The 17,862-nt window shown below is 46.1% G+C and overlaps 1 protein-coding gene across 1 annotated transcript in view; it reads left to right on the top strand.

Annotated features, from left to right (window-relative positions):
• Positions 1 to 4,416, top strand: part of LARGE1 (LARGE xylosyl- and glucuronyltransferase 1) — a 434,916-nt gene extending 430,500 nt beyond the window's left edge. Inside the window, exon 15 of the mRNA XM_069763144.1 lies at positions 411 to 4,416. Coding sequence (XP_069619245.1) covers positions 411 to 608 — 198 coding nt within the window. The 3' untranslated portion in view covers positions 609 to 4,416. The remainder of the gene's footprint in view (positions 1 to 410) is intronic.
• The last annotated feature ends 13,446 nt before the right edge of the window (positions 4,417 to 17,862 follow it).

The following is a 17,862-nucleotide window of genomic DNA, read 5'->3' as shown; positions in this document are numbered from 1 at the left end:
CCTTTCTTTACCTGTTGAAGCTGCCACCAGGACTGACGAGGAGGCCTCTGCTGGCTTGACTTCTCTATTTACTTCTAGTTCCTAAAACTAAGCCCCCCCCAATATAAATTTGACCCCATTAATGGGACATTTTTGAGCTTCATGGTCAATCAGTCCCGAAACCACAACAAAACCCCCGGATCGCCCACTTTTGGACACAGTTGTATAACCCACGCCCCCTGGACAGTCCATTAAAAAAATGGGATGATTGAGAGGTATTACAGAGTGTTTGACCCAAATTTGTTGAAAAGTGAACATTCCCTTTAAGTCACACAATATTGAATAGAGGGGCAGGACTATGACCACCTCTCTTCTTCGTCTTCATGTCCACCTCGCCGTCTCTTATCTCTCCTCTCTTCTTGTTCCCGTAGGAATATGAATTCATGGTGCTGCCCAATGCCTACATGATCCACATGCCTCACGCCCCGAGCTTCGACATCACCAAGTTCCGCTCAAACAAGCAATATCGAATTTGCCTGAAAACGTTGAAAGAGGAATTCCAACAAGACATGTCCCGACGATACGGATTCACAGCTCTCAAATACCTCACTGCGGAGAACAATAGCTAACGAGACCCGGGGTCGGAAAGGGTTTGGATGTGCCTAAAATCTGGTGAAGATCTCAACGGCATGGCATCAACCATCAATGGTTGGCTGGAGACTGCCAAGGAACTTTTACCTGTTGTCCCTTTTTGCCCAAACTCCAACAATCATCAGAGAATGAATAGATATGGATCCAGGAAAGTAGAAGGTTCCGATAAATTCAACCTCTTCCCTGGTCCTACAGAACAAGGCCTAAATGTTGGACATCTGCCCAACATGGTGTCTCAGTCATGACACTCAATCCAAGCTTGGTCAGCTGTTTCTCTTCGGCCTAACACCGACACCACCTGCTTCACTATCGAGTTGCCGAATACTTGGTCTTCTGGTGATGCCACAAAAAGTAGAAGGAGCAGATACTCGTAAAGGGAGGGTTGCTGTAATGACCAGAGAAGAATATTTATAGGTTCAACCAAGAACCTTTATGAAGGCAAAAAAAATGTAAAAAAACAAACTTGTAGCAGTATTGACATTGTAAAGATCCAAAGGGCATTTCTTTCTATTTTTGTATTGTATTCATCCCTGTAAAAAAAAACAAAAGTATTCACGCCCTACTATCTTTATGGAAGACGTCGAGACGAGCAATGGCGGAATGATTGGACAACGGTTGGTCTATGATTTCCAATATGAACTTGACACATGCTGAACGTCTTCCCGATAGTGACATCTTCATCAGCCTCAACAGAAGACTCTGTGCCTGGAAGACAGAACGCATTTTTGGCGTGAAGAAAGAGTGCCCATTCCTTCCCTGGCTGTCAGATTGTACTTCTATGTAATTAGTGATGGTCCTAGAAGACAATATTGCGCTTGGACATCTGTAGGGCTTTGCCAATTTATACTGCGGCATGTTCCTTTTTCTGGAAAGTCAGAGCTCGGAAGGTTCTCGGAAAGCCCAGAACAACATTACTATGCAATGTCTAACTGGACTTTCGTCTCGGAAGAAGGTCCATGTCCATGCTGGAAGAACTCGTGCATGGAAAAGACGGGACTCCTATTCCCCAGGGATTCGATACAATAGAAAGACTGAGTCACGGAAAGTTCTGTCCCAACCAAGATGGACCTCCGTGAAGACAGAGGAATTATAACCTAATGGATTTTTCCACTATTTTTTACCGTTCAGTATTAATTGTCATGTTTACAAAAAAGGACACGAAGTCTAATGCACTAGACCTGCGGCCGGTGGCTGCTCATAACCAATGGAAGACGGAGGGAAAACCACAACTCGGTGCTCTGTTCTCATCCGACGTAGATAGTAGATCCCCCGAGACGTTTGCATCAGGTCATGGTTCTCAAATGTTTTATTATTTTTCTATATTTCCGATAAAGTTTTGGGTAGATTGTCTAGAAACTCAAGGTGAGCAAAGATCTTGAGGGGCACATTTGGGCCAAGGCAACTAAAGATGTTGCATGTAAATATCTTCAAGCCCAGTGTCACAAAAATCATCACTTTCCATAGATCCAGAGCATTCTTTACGAGGGGATCAGCAGAACCAAATTTACACATCCGATCCACAAAAATCTTGTCCAGATTCATCAAGAAGCTAGAGTTTATGAAAGAAGGCTACCCCCCAATGTCCTCGGAAGAGATAAGGGTCAGGCAGATTTAGAGATAAGGGCTACAAGGGTTGTATTTCATCCATTGATTTCCACCAGTCTCCATGTTGATGGAGGTGGCTGGTGGGCTTCAAGGCTTTTGGCCAACACTTGGACATCAATTGTTGGGTTTTTGAGGCTTTTAATGGGGTAAACAGATAACTGGCCTCACTTCTTGGAGGGCAGACATGAATACTCCAATTATGTTGGAGCTGAAGGAGATAGGCCATCTTGGTCATTAGCTTGTCGCTGGCATCTACCCCAGTTGGTGCCCCTGTGATCTTTACGCTTTGTCGACGGCTTCTTTTCACTTTATTTAATGTGTAAAATCTTGATTGGTCGTTTTAGTTTTTCTCGACTCCTCACATGGAGCTCTCCTTTTCTAAACGTGGCTTTCTAAACGACAAGCGTCGGCAAATGGACCCTTGTACGGCCTGTGATACGTTTCCCAAAAAAACAAGTTAGAGAGGTCCTAACTCCAGCTTAGAAGTTTGTGGGACTCAGTTTTTTGGACGGTAAGAAGAAATACACAGGCATGTGATTTCCAAAAATCTTCTAAGTTTGTGGGAGTGTTCTTTTATTTTATACCCTTCTTGAATATACAATGGATATAAAAAGTCTACACACCCGTACCCTGCTCTTAAAATCTTGCATGTGGTTGCATAAATCTGAACACCCGTACACTAATACTTTGTTGAAGACCCCTTTATGACATTATTCAGTCTTTTTGGGTCGGAGTCTATCAGTCTTTACCCGCTCATGCTTGCCGTAGCTCCACATCTGTCAGATTGCAGGGGGCATCTCCTGTGTACAGCGCCCTCTTCAGGTCAACCTAGGATTCAGGTATGGTCTCTGCATGGGCCATCCAAAACTCTGATCTTCTGGAGAAGCTGTTCTCTCGCTGATTTGGAGGTCGCTAGGGTCGTTGCTGAAAGTTGAAATTACTCTTCATCTTCAGCTTTTTAGCAGAGGTCTAAAGGTTTTGTTGCAAAATTGACTGACATTCACCACTATTCATAATTTCGTCCACCATGACCAAAGCCCCAGTTCAAGCTGCCAAAAAACGTCCCCAAAGAATAATGCGGTCTCCACCATGCTTCACTGTGGGGATGGTGATCTTCCGGTGATGTGTGGCGTTGGCTTTGCACCTTTTGGAATTATGGCCAAAGAGTTTACTCTTGGTTTTATCAGACATAACACGTTCCCCACATGCTTTTGACTGACTTAACGTAGGTTTTGACATCACATAGCCCTGCTTGTATGTTTTTTTTTGTAAGAAAAGGCCACCCTACCCCACAGACCAGACGTATGAAGAATATGAGAGATTGTTGTCACATGCAGTACACAACCAGAAATTCCTGCAGCTCCTTTAATGTTGCCATCGGCCTCTACTCAGCCTCCCGACACAATTTTCTTCTTGTCTTTTCAACAATTTTGGTGTGACATCTAGTTCTAGGTAATGTCACCGTTGTGTCGAATACAAGCCACTTCTTGATGACATCTTCACAGTGCTCCATGGAAGATCTAATGCTTTGGAAATATTTTTGTCCCTGTCTCCTGACTGATAACTTTCCACAATGAGATCCCTTTGCTGTGTTGTCAGCTGTTTACAGACTATGGATTTTACTGTAAAACACACCTAAGAAAATGTCAGGAAATTCTTCCTAGAACATTGAACCTTTACATTAAACTTTAAAGGTGAAAAACGTTCTGAAATGATTCTTTTCGGTGTGATTTTTTTTTTTTTACATGACAACCTGCCATTTTAACAGGGGTATGTAGACTTTTTATATTCATTGTAGGTGTTCGTAAACTCCAAAATACTTTACTTTCTGTCTATATCTGGACATATCCACACATATTTAGCATTTTTGCATCAATTTTGGAAAAAAAAATTGCCCAAAGATGTGATCATAAGGATATGAATCGTCGTCTCATGGTCCTCGGATGAGAAGAGACACACGGAGCCCCTCGGAGGTTGTTCCTGTTACCCATGACAACCAATCAGAGTCTCTGTTTTATATTCTCTGTAAAAAAAAAATGATAAGTGACTTCTGATTGGTTGCTGCAGGATACGTGTCGGCTGATGTGTGAGTGTGAACGCAGCGCCTCCGGAGGAGATGGCGTGTAAATAAACTCAAGAACATTTGTTTATTTTCAGTTGTGCAATAAAATTGTGAAATAATCCGGTGTGAAGTTCATTCCTCCTGTTGGGGTCCTGACAGGTTGTGCCATTCCCTCTTTGCCACAATATTTTTCTTCTTTTTGATGAAATCTAACGAGTTATAGATTGTTATATACATTTTTCCTTTTTATTGTTTTTTTTTTAGATTTTTTATTAAATATTTTATTACACCAATACCCTGTGACATCGGCCTAATACGATCTCCTAGTCCTGACCCTATTCCTAGCCCCAGTACTAACCATAATACTAGCCCTAGTCCTAATAGTAACTATAACCCTAATACCAGTCCTAATCCTAGTCCTAATACTAACTCTAATACTAGTCCTAAGCCTAATAGTAACGATAACCTTTATACTAGTCCTAATCCTAGCCCTAATACTAACTCTAATACTAGTCCTAAGCCTAATAGTAACTATAACCCTAATACCAGTCCTAATCCTAGTCCTAATACTAACTCTAATACTAGTCCTAAGCCTAATAGTAACTATAACCCTAATACCAGTCCTAATCCTAGTCCTAATACTAACTCTAATACTAGTCCTAAGCCTAATAGTAACTATAACCCTAATACCAGTCCTAATCTTAGTCCTAATACTAACTCTAATACTAGTCCTAAGCCTAATAGTAACTATAACCCTAATACCAGTCCTAATCCTAGTCCTAATACTAACTCTAATACTAGTCCTAAGCCTAATAGTAACTATAACCCTAATACCAGTCCTAATCCTAGCCCTAATACTAACTCTAATAATAGTTCTAAGCCTAGAAGTAATTATAGCCCTAATACGAGTCCTAATACTAACTCTAATACTAGTCCTAAGCCTAATAGTAATTATAGCCCTAATACTAGTCACAAACCTAGCCCTAGTACTAACTCTAATACTAGTCCTAAGCCTAATAGTAACTATAACCCTAATACCAGTCCTAATCCTAGTCCTAATACTAACTCTAATACTAGTCCTAAGCCTAATAGTAACTATAACCTTAATACCAGTCCTAATCCTAGCCCTAATACTAACTCTAATAATAGTTCTAAGCCTAGAAGTAATTATAGCCCTAATACGAGTCCTAATACTAACTCTAATACTAGTCCTAAGCCTAATAGTAACTATAACCCTAATACCAGTCCTAATCCTAGTCCTAATACTAACTCTAATACTAGTCCTAAGCCTAATAGTAACTATAACCTTAATACCAGTCCTAATCCTAGCCCTAATACTAACTCTAATAATAGTTCTAAGCCTAGAAGTAATTATAGCCCTAATACGAGTCCTAATACTAACTCTAATACTAGTCCTAAGCCTAATAGTAATTATAGCCCTAATACTAGTCACAAACCTAGCCCTAGTACTAACTCTAATAATAGTCCTAGTCCTAAGCGTAATAAGGCTATAATTATTAATACTAGTCCTAAGCCTAATAGTAACTATAACCCTAATACCAGTCCTAATCCTAGTCCTAATACTAACTCTAATACTAGTCCTAAGCCTAATAGTAACTTTAACCTGTGATGCAGCCATCACTAATGGGTTGAAGGACAGTCGCTTGGCAACAAGACTTAAGGTGCACAGGAACACTTTTTGCACATAACAGTCTATGCGGTTTATTATAAAGTCATAAACCGGCTAAATAAGATTAAAATAGATAAATCTCCGGGTCCGGATGGCATACACCCATGAGTACTAAGAGAACTAAGTAATGTAATAGATAAACCATTATTTCTTATTTTTAGGGACTCTATAGCGACAGGGTCTGTTCCGCAGGATTGGCGCATAGCAAATGTGGTGCCAATATTCAAAAAGGGCTCTAAAAGTGAACCTGGAAATTATAGGCCAGTAAGTCTAACCTCTATTGTTGGTAAAATATTTGAAGGGTTTCTGAGGGATGTTATTCTGGATTATCTCAATGAGAATAACTGTTTAACTCCATATCAGCATGGGTTTATGAGAAATCGCTCCTGTCAAACCAATCTAATCAGTTTTTATGAAGAGGTAAGCTATAGGCTGGACCACGGTGAGTCATTGGACGTGGTATATCTCGATTTTTCCAAAGCGTTTGATACCGTGCCGCACAAGAGGTTGGTACACAAAATGAGAATGCTTGGTCTGGGGGAAAATGTGTGTAAATGGGTTAGTAACTGGCTTAGTGATAGAAAGCAGAGGGTGGTTATAAATGGTATAGTCTCTAACTGGGTCGCTGTGACCAGTGGGGTACCGCAGGGGTCAGTATTGGGACCTGTTCTCTTCAACATATTCATTAATGATCTGGTAGAGGGTTTACACAGTAAAATATCGATATTTGCAGATGATACAAAACTATGTAAAGCAGTTAATACAAGAGAAGATAGTATTCTGCTACAGATGGATCTGGATAAGTTGGAAACTTGGGCTGAAAGGTGGCAGATGAGGTTTAACAATGATAAATGTAAGGTTATACACATGGGAAGAAGGAATCAATGTCACCATTACACACTGAATGGGAAACCACTGGGTAAATCTGACAGGGAGAAGGACTTGGGGATCCTAGTTAATGATAAACTTACCTGGAGCAGCCAGTGCCAGGCAGCAGCTGCCAAGGCAAACAGGATCATGGGGTGCATTAAAAGAGGTCTGGATACACATGATGAGAGCATTATACTGCCTCTGTACAAATCCCTAGTTAGACCGCACATGGAGTACTGTGTCCAGTTTTGGGCACCGGTGCTCAGGAAGGATATAATGGAACTAGAGAGAGTACAAAGGAGGGCAACAAAATTAATAAAGGGGATGGGAGAACTACAATACCCAGATAGATTAGCAAAATTAGGATTATTTAGTCTAGAAAAAAGACGACTGAGGGGCGATCTAATAACCATGTATAAGTATATAAGGGGACAATACAAATATCTCGCTGAGGATCTGTTTATACCAAGGAAGGTGACGGGCACAAGGGGGCATTCTTTGCGTCTGGAGGAGAGAAGGTTTTTCCACCAACATAGAAGAGGATTCTTTACTGTTAGGGCAGTGAGAATCTGGAATTGCTTGCCTGAGGAGGTGGTGATGGCGAACTCAGTCGAGGGGTTCAAGAGAGGCCTGGATGTCTTCCTGGAGCGGAACAATATTGTATCATACAATTATTAGGTTCTGTAGAAGGACGTAGATCTGGGGATTTATTATGATGGAATATAGGCTGAACTGGATGGACAAATGTCTTTTTTTGGCCTTACTAACTATGTTACTATGTACCACGAACAGTCCATTACACACTGTATCAGAGCCAATCATTAAGTTGCAGTCACTAAACATGCTGGACCTCAGTCCGTCCAGTTACCATGGGTGACCGCACAGTTCATAACACTTCTTAGTACTCGGCTTTAATACGGAGTCTCTAAACACGCCAGGCGTCTCTGCCCAGTTTCCGTGGGAGACCAGACGCCGAACAGTTCATCGTATCCACTGGAGAAGCCTTACGGGGATCATCATCTTGCCTGACAGGCATACACTAGTCGGTTCCAGACCCACCGAAGGATGGTCGCTTCCCCAACACAGTAGCCGTCACCGGCTCTGCAGATCCATGGCCTCACCGCGTGCTCTTCAGGGATCCGGTCCACACACAGCACCTCCCAACACAGACACACACTCAGGATCACGGCCTCACCTCATGCTCTTCAGGGATCCGGTCCTACTCCCAGGACCTCCCAACACAGGGACCATTCAGGATCATGGCCTCACCAGGTGCTCTTCAGGGATCCGGTCCACACTCTGGACCTCCCAACACCCAGGCCTTTCCTCTTAAAGGACCTTACAGCCAAGAATCATTCAGGCCCATACACTCAGAACCATGTGACCCACACCCTGGTCACATTATGAAGCTGTAACCACCTCCATAGGTGGGCGCTGCATGTGTGGTTAGTCAGACCCGCCCAGCTCTCCAACTAACCCTGCAAGCCTCCCTTTAAAACAAAGCAAATACTTGTGAGACTACAGGTCCCAGAACAACATTACTGGCTTACAGCGCAGACTTCCTCTGCGACACATACCGGCCATTCACAATAATGTCAGTCAATATCTCACCATTACAATTACACCTCCAAGTGTATCCTGAGGAGCCCATGCAGCGCCCCCTAGCTGTGACTGGGGTCACTGCCTCGCAATCCCTAATACCAGTCCTAATCCTAGCTCTAATACTAACTCTAATACTAGTCTTAAGCCTAATAGTAATTATAGTCCTAATCCTAGCCCTAATACTAACCATAATAGTAGGCCTAGTCCTAAGCCTAATAGTAACTATAGACCTAATACCAGTCCTAATCCTAGCCCTAATACTAACCATAATAGCAGGCCTAAGCCTATTAGTAACTATAACCCTAATACTAGTCCTAATCCTAGCCCTAATACTAACCATAAAAGTAAGCCTAGTCCTAATAGTAACTATAGACCTAATACCAGTCCTAATCCTAGCCCTAATACTAACTCTAATAATAGTCCTAAGCCTCATAGTAACTATAACCCTAATACTAGCCCTAATCCTAGCCCTAATACTAACCATAATAGTAGGCCTAATCCTAAGCCTAATAGTATCTATAGACCTAATACCAGTCCTAATCCTAGCCCTAATACTAACTCTAATAATAGTCCTAAGCCTAATAGTAACTATAGACCTAATACCAGTCCTAATCCTAGCCCTAATACTAACCATAATAGTAGGCCTAGTCCTAAGCCTAATAGTAACTATAACCCTAGTACTAGTCCTAATCCTAGATCTAACACTAACTCTAATAATAGTCCTAAGCCTAATAGTAACTATAACCCTAATACTAGCCCTAATCCTAGCCCTAATACTAACCATAATAGTAGGCCTAATCCTAAGCCTAATAGTATCTATAGACCTAATACCAGTCCTAATCCTAGCCCTAATACTAACTCTAATAATAGTCCTAAGCCTAATAGTAACTATAGACCTAATACCAGTCCTAATCCTAGCCCTAATACTAACCATAATAGTAGGCCTAGTCCTAAGCCTAATAGTAACTATAACCCTAGTACTAGTCCTAATCCTAGATCTAACACTAACTCTAATAATAGTCCTAAGCCTAATAGTAACTATAACCCTAATACCAGTCCTAATACTAACCATAATAGTAGCTCTAGTCCTAAGCTTAATAGTAATTATAGTAACTTATACTAGTTCTAATACTAGCCCTGGTCCTAAGCCTAATACTATTTCTAATCCTATCCCTAAGGCCGGGGTCACACTTGCGAGTGAAATGCCAGAGACTCACGCAAGCTTCTCACATTGCACTCGCACTTGTGACCCCGGCCTAATAGTAGCACTAGTCCTATGCCTAATAGTAACTATAGCCCTAATACTAGCCCTAGTCTTCAGCCTAATACTAGTTCTAACCCTACTCCTTACTGTGCTACTAACCCTCACCTTAATCCTGGCCCTAATCCTAGTTGCAACCCTAATAGTAGCCCTATTAAAAAGTGTGGAAAAATGTAACATCTGTTATAATGCTAGTTTTGGGTTATTGTTTTTTCTTTACAGGGGAACATTTTTACATTTGGGGCAGCTCTGCAGCAAGTCTCTGTCCCTGTGGCTCTCGCCTCCCACACTACTGGACAGAACCGGAGCTGTCAATCAGACAACGGCTCCGCCCACAGTGAGCGGCTCCGCCTACAGAAAACAGCTCCGCCTACAGTGAGGGGCTCCGCCTACAGTGAGCAGCTACGCCTACAGAGAACAGCTCCGCCTACAGTGAGCGGCTACGCCTACAGTGAGCGGCTACGCCTACAGAGAATAGCTCCGCCTACAGTGAGGGGCTCCTCCTACAGTGAGCAGCTATGCCTACAGAGAACAGCTCCGCCTTCAGTGAGCGGCTCCGCCTTCAGTGAGCGGCTACGCCTACAGAGAATAGCTCCGCCTACAGTGAGCGGCTACGCCTACAGAGAATAGCTCCGCCTACAGTGAGGGGCTCCTCCTACAGTGAGCAGCTATGCCTACAGAGAACAGCTCCGCCTTCAGTGAGCGGCTCCGCCTTCAGTGAGCGGCTACGCCTACAGAGAATAGCTCCGCCTACAGTGAGCGGCTACGCCTACAGAGAATAGCTCCGCCTACAGTGAGGGGCTCCTCCTACAGTGAGCAGCTATGCCTACAGAGAACAGCTCCGCCTTCAGTGAGCGGCTACGCCTACAGAGAATAGCTCCGCCTACAGTGAGCGGCTACGCCTACAGAGAATAGCTCCGCCTACAGTGAGGGGCTCCGCCTACAGTGAGCAGCTACGCCTACAGAGAACAGTTCTGCCTACAGTGAGCTGCTCCACCTACAGAGAACAGTTCTGCCTACAGTGAGCAGCTCCGCCTACAGAGAACAGCTCCGCCTACAGTGAGCTGCTCCGCCTACAGTGAGCTGCTCCGCCTACAGAGAACAGCTCCGCCTACAGTGAGCAGCTCCGCCTACAGTGAGCTGCTCCTGCAGCACAGCAGTGGTAATATGGAGAGTCTTAAACTCCCCTCCCCTGAGGATGAAGGGGCAAACACCTTGGTGGCACATTTTGAAGAAGAATATGAAAAAGTGTACTTCTGGCGCCTCCTGGTGGCAGCCATGTGTTATAGCAGCAATATGGAGGGGAAAAGGATGCTGATTTACCCGTTTAGTTCACAGAGGACTGTCCAGACTGGAAGCAATTGTAACAAACCCTCAGCTGTGAAAAGTAAAAGAAAAACACCAGAGGGGCCCGTAAAGAGTACAAACGTGACCCCATTATTTGTGCAATAGTGCCCCATAATAGGTATCACCCAGATTGCCCCCATTACCAGTGTCAGCACAAATTCATAGACATGCCACCCTGAGCAGCGCCCCCTTCAGTCCTACGATGATCCATAAAGCCACTTGCCCAATGTTTATCTGCAGAGTTGATGATTTCCCAATGCCTGATATTGCAGTTATTAAAAATGAGCAAATTTTAGAGGATTTTGGACCCTTTTTTTTTTTTTTTAAATGAGACCAGATAAGAAGCAGAGGAAAAGTTTTCCTAGAATTTATTCTCAGCTGCATTTCTAGCATTGACCACCAGATGGCGACATTCACCCTTGTAATCTGCACAGACTGAGGTTTGTATGTCCAGACTTTATCATGGAGATTTGTGACTTCTGTCTCTTGTGAATCTCAAAAAAAAAAGGCAAAATATTTCTTTTTTTTCTGGAAAACCTGAAAGACAAGCAATGTGGCTCCTATTATGACATTCAGCCATCTTTCCAGGAGTCCTGAATGTTAAATCCACCTCGTTTTCTGCCTTGTTCGAGCAATTGCTGCCTCTTTCAGGAATCTGGAAAAGCTGGATGATTACTACTTTTAATAAAGGTTTACGAGATGCAGGTACCGTACACATAATAGAAAAATTACATAGCCCAAAATCTCCTTTTAGTGGTCGAAATCCTAAAAATCATTCTAAAATAATTACAAAAAAAAAATGTTTATTTTTTTCTTGCAATACTCCCATGTCACCACTAGGTGTCAGCACTTATTTAACAAAAAATGCAATTTAATATTTTAAATATATTTTTTAAATATTTTTCTCCTTTCCCCCATCCCCCGAAAAAAAGGGATGCCTTTGCCAGATGGTGGCTTTCCCCGTTTTCACTAATTCATCGTCTCGCCGACATCTGACGCCGCCACCGAGTGAATAATAGATTAACCCTCTGTGCCATCTCCTAATGAGGCCGTTAATAATTAATACCGCCATTCAGGGCCGTTTTGGCTGTAATCACTGACGGCGCCTGTTTCGTGGGTGAAAAAAAGAAAATCCAAAAAATGTTCAGATGCTGGCGGTAATTTCCAGGCCTGTATACGGTATATATGTATCAGAATAAGGCCCCTCCCCCAGTCGCGTCCACGTCTCATCCGATTTCACAGTCCGTTGTTCACACTGAGCTGCAGCTCAATTACCTTACAAAGCCGCCATCATTTATTTACGCCTCTTCAGCAGTCACTCATGACTATATCTGGGTTCCACCCCTCTTCTCAGTAATTGGAGCTTCCCGGATTGTAAATCCTCCATAATATGGTGTATGGAATGTCCCATTACTGTACTGCCATAGGGGAGGACACTTAAACTTTTTTTTGTGGCGTCACAAAATATCATTAAAAAAAATGATTTTGTAACCTACAGACTTGCATATTCCAGCTCTGGGTTTCATTTTACTCTCTTTATGTATTTTGTGGTTATAATAATGCTGTTATAATGCAAATATGGAAAAGAAATTCTATCACAGATTCACCGTGGAGTGCGGGGCAAAGACAACGGGGGCCCCTAGACTCCTCGTCCAGAACATCCCTTTAAAAATCATTTTCAGAGCCATTCCCACAAGTGCAAGACACACCCCCATGACAGTCAACGGTTTTGCAGCAGCTGAGGTGTATCATGAGGTTCTGCTGCAGCTGAGGTCTATTATGAGGTTCTGCAGCAGCTGAGGTGTATGATGAGGTTCTGCAGCAACTGAGGTGTATTGTGAGGTTCTGCAGCAGCTGAGGTGTATGATGAGGTTCTACAGCAGCTGAGGTGTATCATGATGTTCTGCAGCAGCTGAGAATACTGGCGCCACATAGTGCTCCATACAGTATAATGGCCCCACATAGTCCTCCATACAGTATAATGGCCCCACATAGTCCTCCATATAGTATAATGGCCCCACATAGTCCTCCATATAGTATAATGGCCCCACATAGTCCTCCATACAGTATAATGGCCCCACATAGTCCTCTATACAGTATAATGGCCCCACATAGAGCTCTATACAGTATAATGACCCCACATACTCCTCTATACAGTATAATGGCCCCACATAGTCCTCCATACAGTATAATGGCCCCACATAGTCCTCTATACAGTATAATGGCCCCACATAGTCCTCTATACAGTATAATGGCTCCACATAGTGCTCCGTACAGTATGATGGGCCCAGATAGTCCTCCATATAGTGTAATGACCCCACATAGTGCTCCATACAGTATGACCTGACATAGTCCTGCATACAGTATAATGGACCTCACATAGTGCTCTATACAATATAATGGTGCCACATAGTGCTCCATAAAGTATAATAGGCCCACATAACACTCCATACAGTATAATGGTGCTACATAGGGCTCCATACATTACAATGGCCCCACATAGCAGCACAATATTTGAGTGTGAGGAGAGAGCAGCGCGGTACGCAAGTGCGGGGAAGATAGCAGTGCAGTATGTGAGTGCAGGGGAATTAGCAGCGCAGAATGTGAGTGCAGGGGAATTAGCAGCGCAGAATGTGAGCGCAGGGGAGATAGCAGCGCAGTATGTGAGCGCAGGGGAGATAGCGCAGTATGTGAGTGCAGGGGGAGATAGCAGCGCAGTATGTGAGTGCAGGGGAGAGAGCAGCGCAGTATGTGAGTGCAGGGGAGATAGCAGCGCAGTATGTGAGTGCAGGGGAGAGAGCAGCGCAGTATGTGAGCGCAGGGGAGAGAGCAGCGCAGTATGTGAGCATGGGGAGAGTGCAGCGCAGTATTTGAGCATGGGGAGAGTGCAGCGCAGTATGTGAGCATGGGGAGAGTGCAACGCAGTATGTGGGCGCAGGGGAGAGAGCAGCACAGTATGTGAGTGTGGGGGAGAGCAGCACAGTATGTGAGTGTGGGGGAGATAGCATCCCAGTATGTGAGCGCAGGGGAGATAGCAGCGCAGTATGTGAGCGCAGGGGAGATAGCAGCGCAGTATGTGAGTGCAGGGGGAGATAGCAGCGCAGTATGTGAGCGCAGGGGAGATAGCAGCGCAGTATGTGAGTGCAGGGGAGATAGCAGCGCAGTGTGTGAGCACAGGGGAGAGTGCAGCGCAGTGTGTGAGTACAGGGGAGAGAGCAGCGCAGTATGTGAGCACAGGGGAGAGTGCAGCGCAGTGTGTGAGTGCAGGGGAGAGAGCAGCGCAGTGTGTGAGTGCAGAGGAGATAGCAGCACAGTATGTGAGCACAGGGGAGAGAGCAGCGCAGTGTGTGAGTGCAGGGGAGAGAGCAGCGCAGTATGTGAGCACAGGGGAGAGAGCAGCGCAGTGTGTGAGTGCAGGGGAGATAGCAGCACAGTATGTGAGCACAGGGGAGAGAGCAGCGCAGTGTGTGAGTGCAGGGGAGAGAGCAGCGCAGTATTTGAGCATGGGGAGAGTGCAACGCAGTATGTGAGCGCGGGGGAGAGAGCAGCACAGTATGTGAGTGCGGGGCAGATAGCAGCGCAGTATGTGAGCATGAGTACAGTGCAGCGCAGTATGTGAGCATGGGGAGATAGCAGCGCAGTATGTGAGCACAGGTGGAGTGCAGCACAGTATGTGAGCATGGGGAGAGTGCAGCACAGTATATGAGCATGGGGAGAGTGCAGCGCAGTATGTGAGCGCAGGGGAGAGAGCAGCGCAGTATGTGAGCGCAGGGGAGATAGCAGCGCAGTATGTGAGTGCAGGGGAGATAGCAGCGCAGTATGTGAGCGCAGGGGAGATAGCAGCGCAGTATGTGAGCACAGGGGAGATCGCGCAGTATGTGAGTGCAGGGGAGATAGCAGCGCAGTATGTGAGTGCAGGGGAGATAGCAGAGCAGTATGTGAGCGCAGGGGAGATTGCAGCGCAGTATGTGAGTTCAGGGGAGATAGCAGCTCAGTATGTGAGCGCAGGGGGAGATAGCAGCGCAGTATGTGAGCGCAGGGGAGAGAGCAGCACAGTATGTGAGCGCGGGGGAGAGAGCAGCGCAGTATGTGAGCATGGGGAGAGTGCAGCGCAGTATGTGAGCGCAGGGGAGAGAGCAGCACAGTATGTGAGCATGGGGAGAGAGCAGCGCAGTATGTGAGCACAGGCAGAGTGCAGCGCAGTATTTGAGCATGGGGAGAGTGCAACGCAGTATGTGGGCGCAGGGGAGAGAGCAGCACAGTATGTGAGTGTGGGGGAGATAGCAGCGCAGTGTGTGAGCGCGGGGGAGATAGCAGCGCAGTATGTGAGCGCAGGGGAGAGTGCAGCACAGTATGTGAGCACAGGTAGAGTGCAGCGCAGTATGTGAGCATGGGGAGAGTGCAACGCAGTATGTGAGCACAGGTAGAGTGCAGCACAGTATGTGAGCATGGGGAGAGTGCAGCGCAGTATGTGGGCGCAGGGGAGAGAGCAGCACAGTATGTGAGAGCGGGGGAGAGTGCAGTGCAGTATGTGAGCGCAGGGGAGAGAGCAGTGCAGTATGTGAGCGCAGGGGAGAGAGCAGCGCAGTATGTGATTGCGGGGCAGACAGCAGCACAGTATGTGAGCATGAGTACAGTGCAGCGCAGTATGTGAGCATGGGAAGATAGCAGCGCAGTATGTGAGCACAGGTGGAGTGCAGCACAGTATGTGCGCATCAGGAGAGTGCAGCCCAGTATGTGAGTATGGGGAGATAACAGCGTAGTATGTGAGCGTGGGGGGAGAGAGCAGTGTAGTATGTAAGCATAGGGGAGAGAGCAGCGCAGTATGTGAGCGCAGGGGAGAGAGCAGCGCAGTATGTGAGCGCAGGGGAGGGAGCAGCGCAGTATGTGAGCTTGGGGGAGATAGCAGAGCAGTGTGTGAGCGTGGTCAAGATAGCAGCACAGTATGTGAGCGCAGGGGAGATAGCAGCCCAGCATGTGAGCACGGAGGAGAGCAGCGCAATATGTGAGCACATGGGAGATAGCAGTGCAGTGGAGATAGCATCGTTGTATGTGAGCGTGAGGAGAGCAGGGCAGTATGTGAGTGAGAGGGAGATAGCAGCGCAGCATGTGCGCACAGGGGAGATAGCAGCGCAGTATGTGAGTGTGAGGAGATAGTAGTGCGGTGAGTGCAGGGAAGATAGAAGTGCAGCATGTGAGCACAGGGGAATTACCAGCGCAGTATGCAAGTGCAGGGGAGAGAGCAGCGTAGTATTTGAGCACGGTGGAGATAGCAGTACAGCATGGTGAGCACAAGGGATAGAGCAGCACAATATGTGAGTGCGGAGGAGAGCAGCACAATATGTGAGCATTGGAGAGAGAGCAGCACAGTATGTGAGCGCAAGGGAGATAGCAGCCCAGTTTGTGAGCGTGGGGGAGAGAGCAGTGTAGTATGTGTGCGTGGGGGAGATAGCAGCACAGTATGTGAGCGCGTAGGAGAGAGCAGGGCAGTATGTGAGTGTAACACCCCAGGTGACTGGTTGTTACAGTGGTATTGCTTTCCTCATGGGGAGAGTGATGCCATGCTTGGAAGTGAGGAAGGATCCCTTTAGCAGGTATTCAGAACATGCAACACTGTTCTGACTCCAGGCCAGAAGGGGGAACTCGAGACCCGGATTCAGTGTGGCTTCCCTATATATTCTGACTGGAGGAGGAAGTTAGACAGTCAGTCAGAGGAGAGTGAGGAGTGAGGAAGGAAAGCTGGGGCCGTGCAGACAGAGAGTTCTGCAGCTTTTGGGAAGAGCAAAGAGAGCAGAGTAAATTGTAAAGAGACTGAGAGGGAAGAGAAGTAAAGGAGAGTGAAGGGCTGGAAGGAAGCTGCGACTGAGCTTTCTCCACACTGAAGTGCAGAATACCGGTAGCCGGAAGACCGAGGTTGTGGGGGTAACTTCACGCCCCACGGCAGAATCCGGCGGACACTTGTCCACCATTAACACCCGAAGGCACAGTAACAGATAGAGCCCGGAGTCATCTTGAAAGACCCTGTAAAAAGGCTTTGACTTACCTGTCATGCAGGTACTGTCCTACCAACAAGGGGGACTGAGAGAAAGTGAGGACCTTGTGTGAGGCCAAAGGCAGCAATGAACTACAACACAAGGCATAGAGGAAGGCTTCCAACTCCACCTGGCTAAGGGGATTCCTGAGTCGCTTCCAAGCCGGCCGGACCACATCAGCACCTGTGATCCGGTACCCTGGACTGTGGCTGCCTTGCACCAGTAAAGAGACTGCAACTTTTGTCCTCTGATTCTTTCTACACCACCTACCACCTGTCCCTACTACATCGGGAGCCCTGAGGACCCAGCTTCACCTGTGGGAAGCCATACCATCCCTGCTGCCACAACATCACCCCAGTGGACCCCTTTAAGCAGCGTCGGTCATCCCTGACCGAATACCACAGGTGGCGTCACGATCAAACTTTATTCAACATCCCCTTTAAAGACCTTACCTTTAATTTGGACACCCAGGGTCACGGACCGTGTCGCTGCCACTGTGACTTCCCCTTTAATGATTGCCGGACCCGGTACGGAGTACCCCTAGGCCCTGGCGGGTACTCCATGAGCACGGGGGAGATAGCAGCCCAGTATGAGTGCAGGGGAGAGAGCAGCACAGTATGTGAGCGCAGGGGAGAGAGCAGCGCAGTATGTGAGCGCAGGGGAGATAGCAGCGTAGTATGTGAGCGCAGGGGAGATAGCAGCGTAGTATGTGAGCGCAGGGGAGAAGAGCAGCTCAGTATGTAAGTGTGGGGAAGAGAGAAGT

This window comes from Ranitomeya imitator, chromosome 4, assembly GCF_032444005.1.
Source record: "Ranitomeya imitator isolate aRanImi1 chromosome 4, aRanImi1.pri, whole genome shotgun sequence".
In the NCBI taxonomy this organism is placed as follows: Eukaryota; Metazoa; Chordata; class Amphibia; order Anura; family Dendrobatidae; genus Ranitomeya; species Ranitomeya imitator.
Note: the sequence above shows the minus strand (reverse complement) of the source record. Positions and strands in the feature narration are given on the sequence as shown.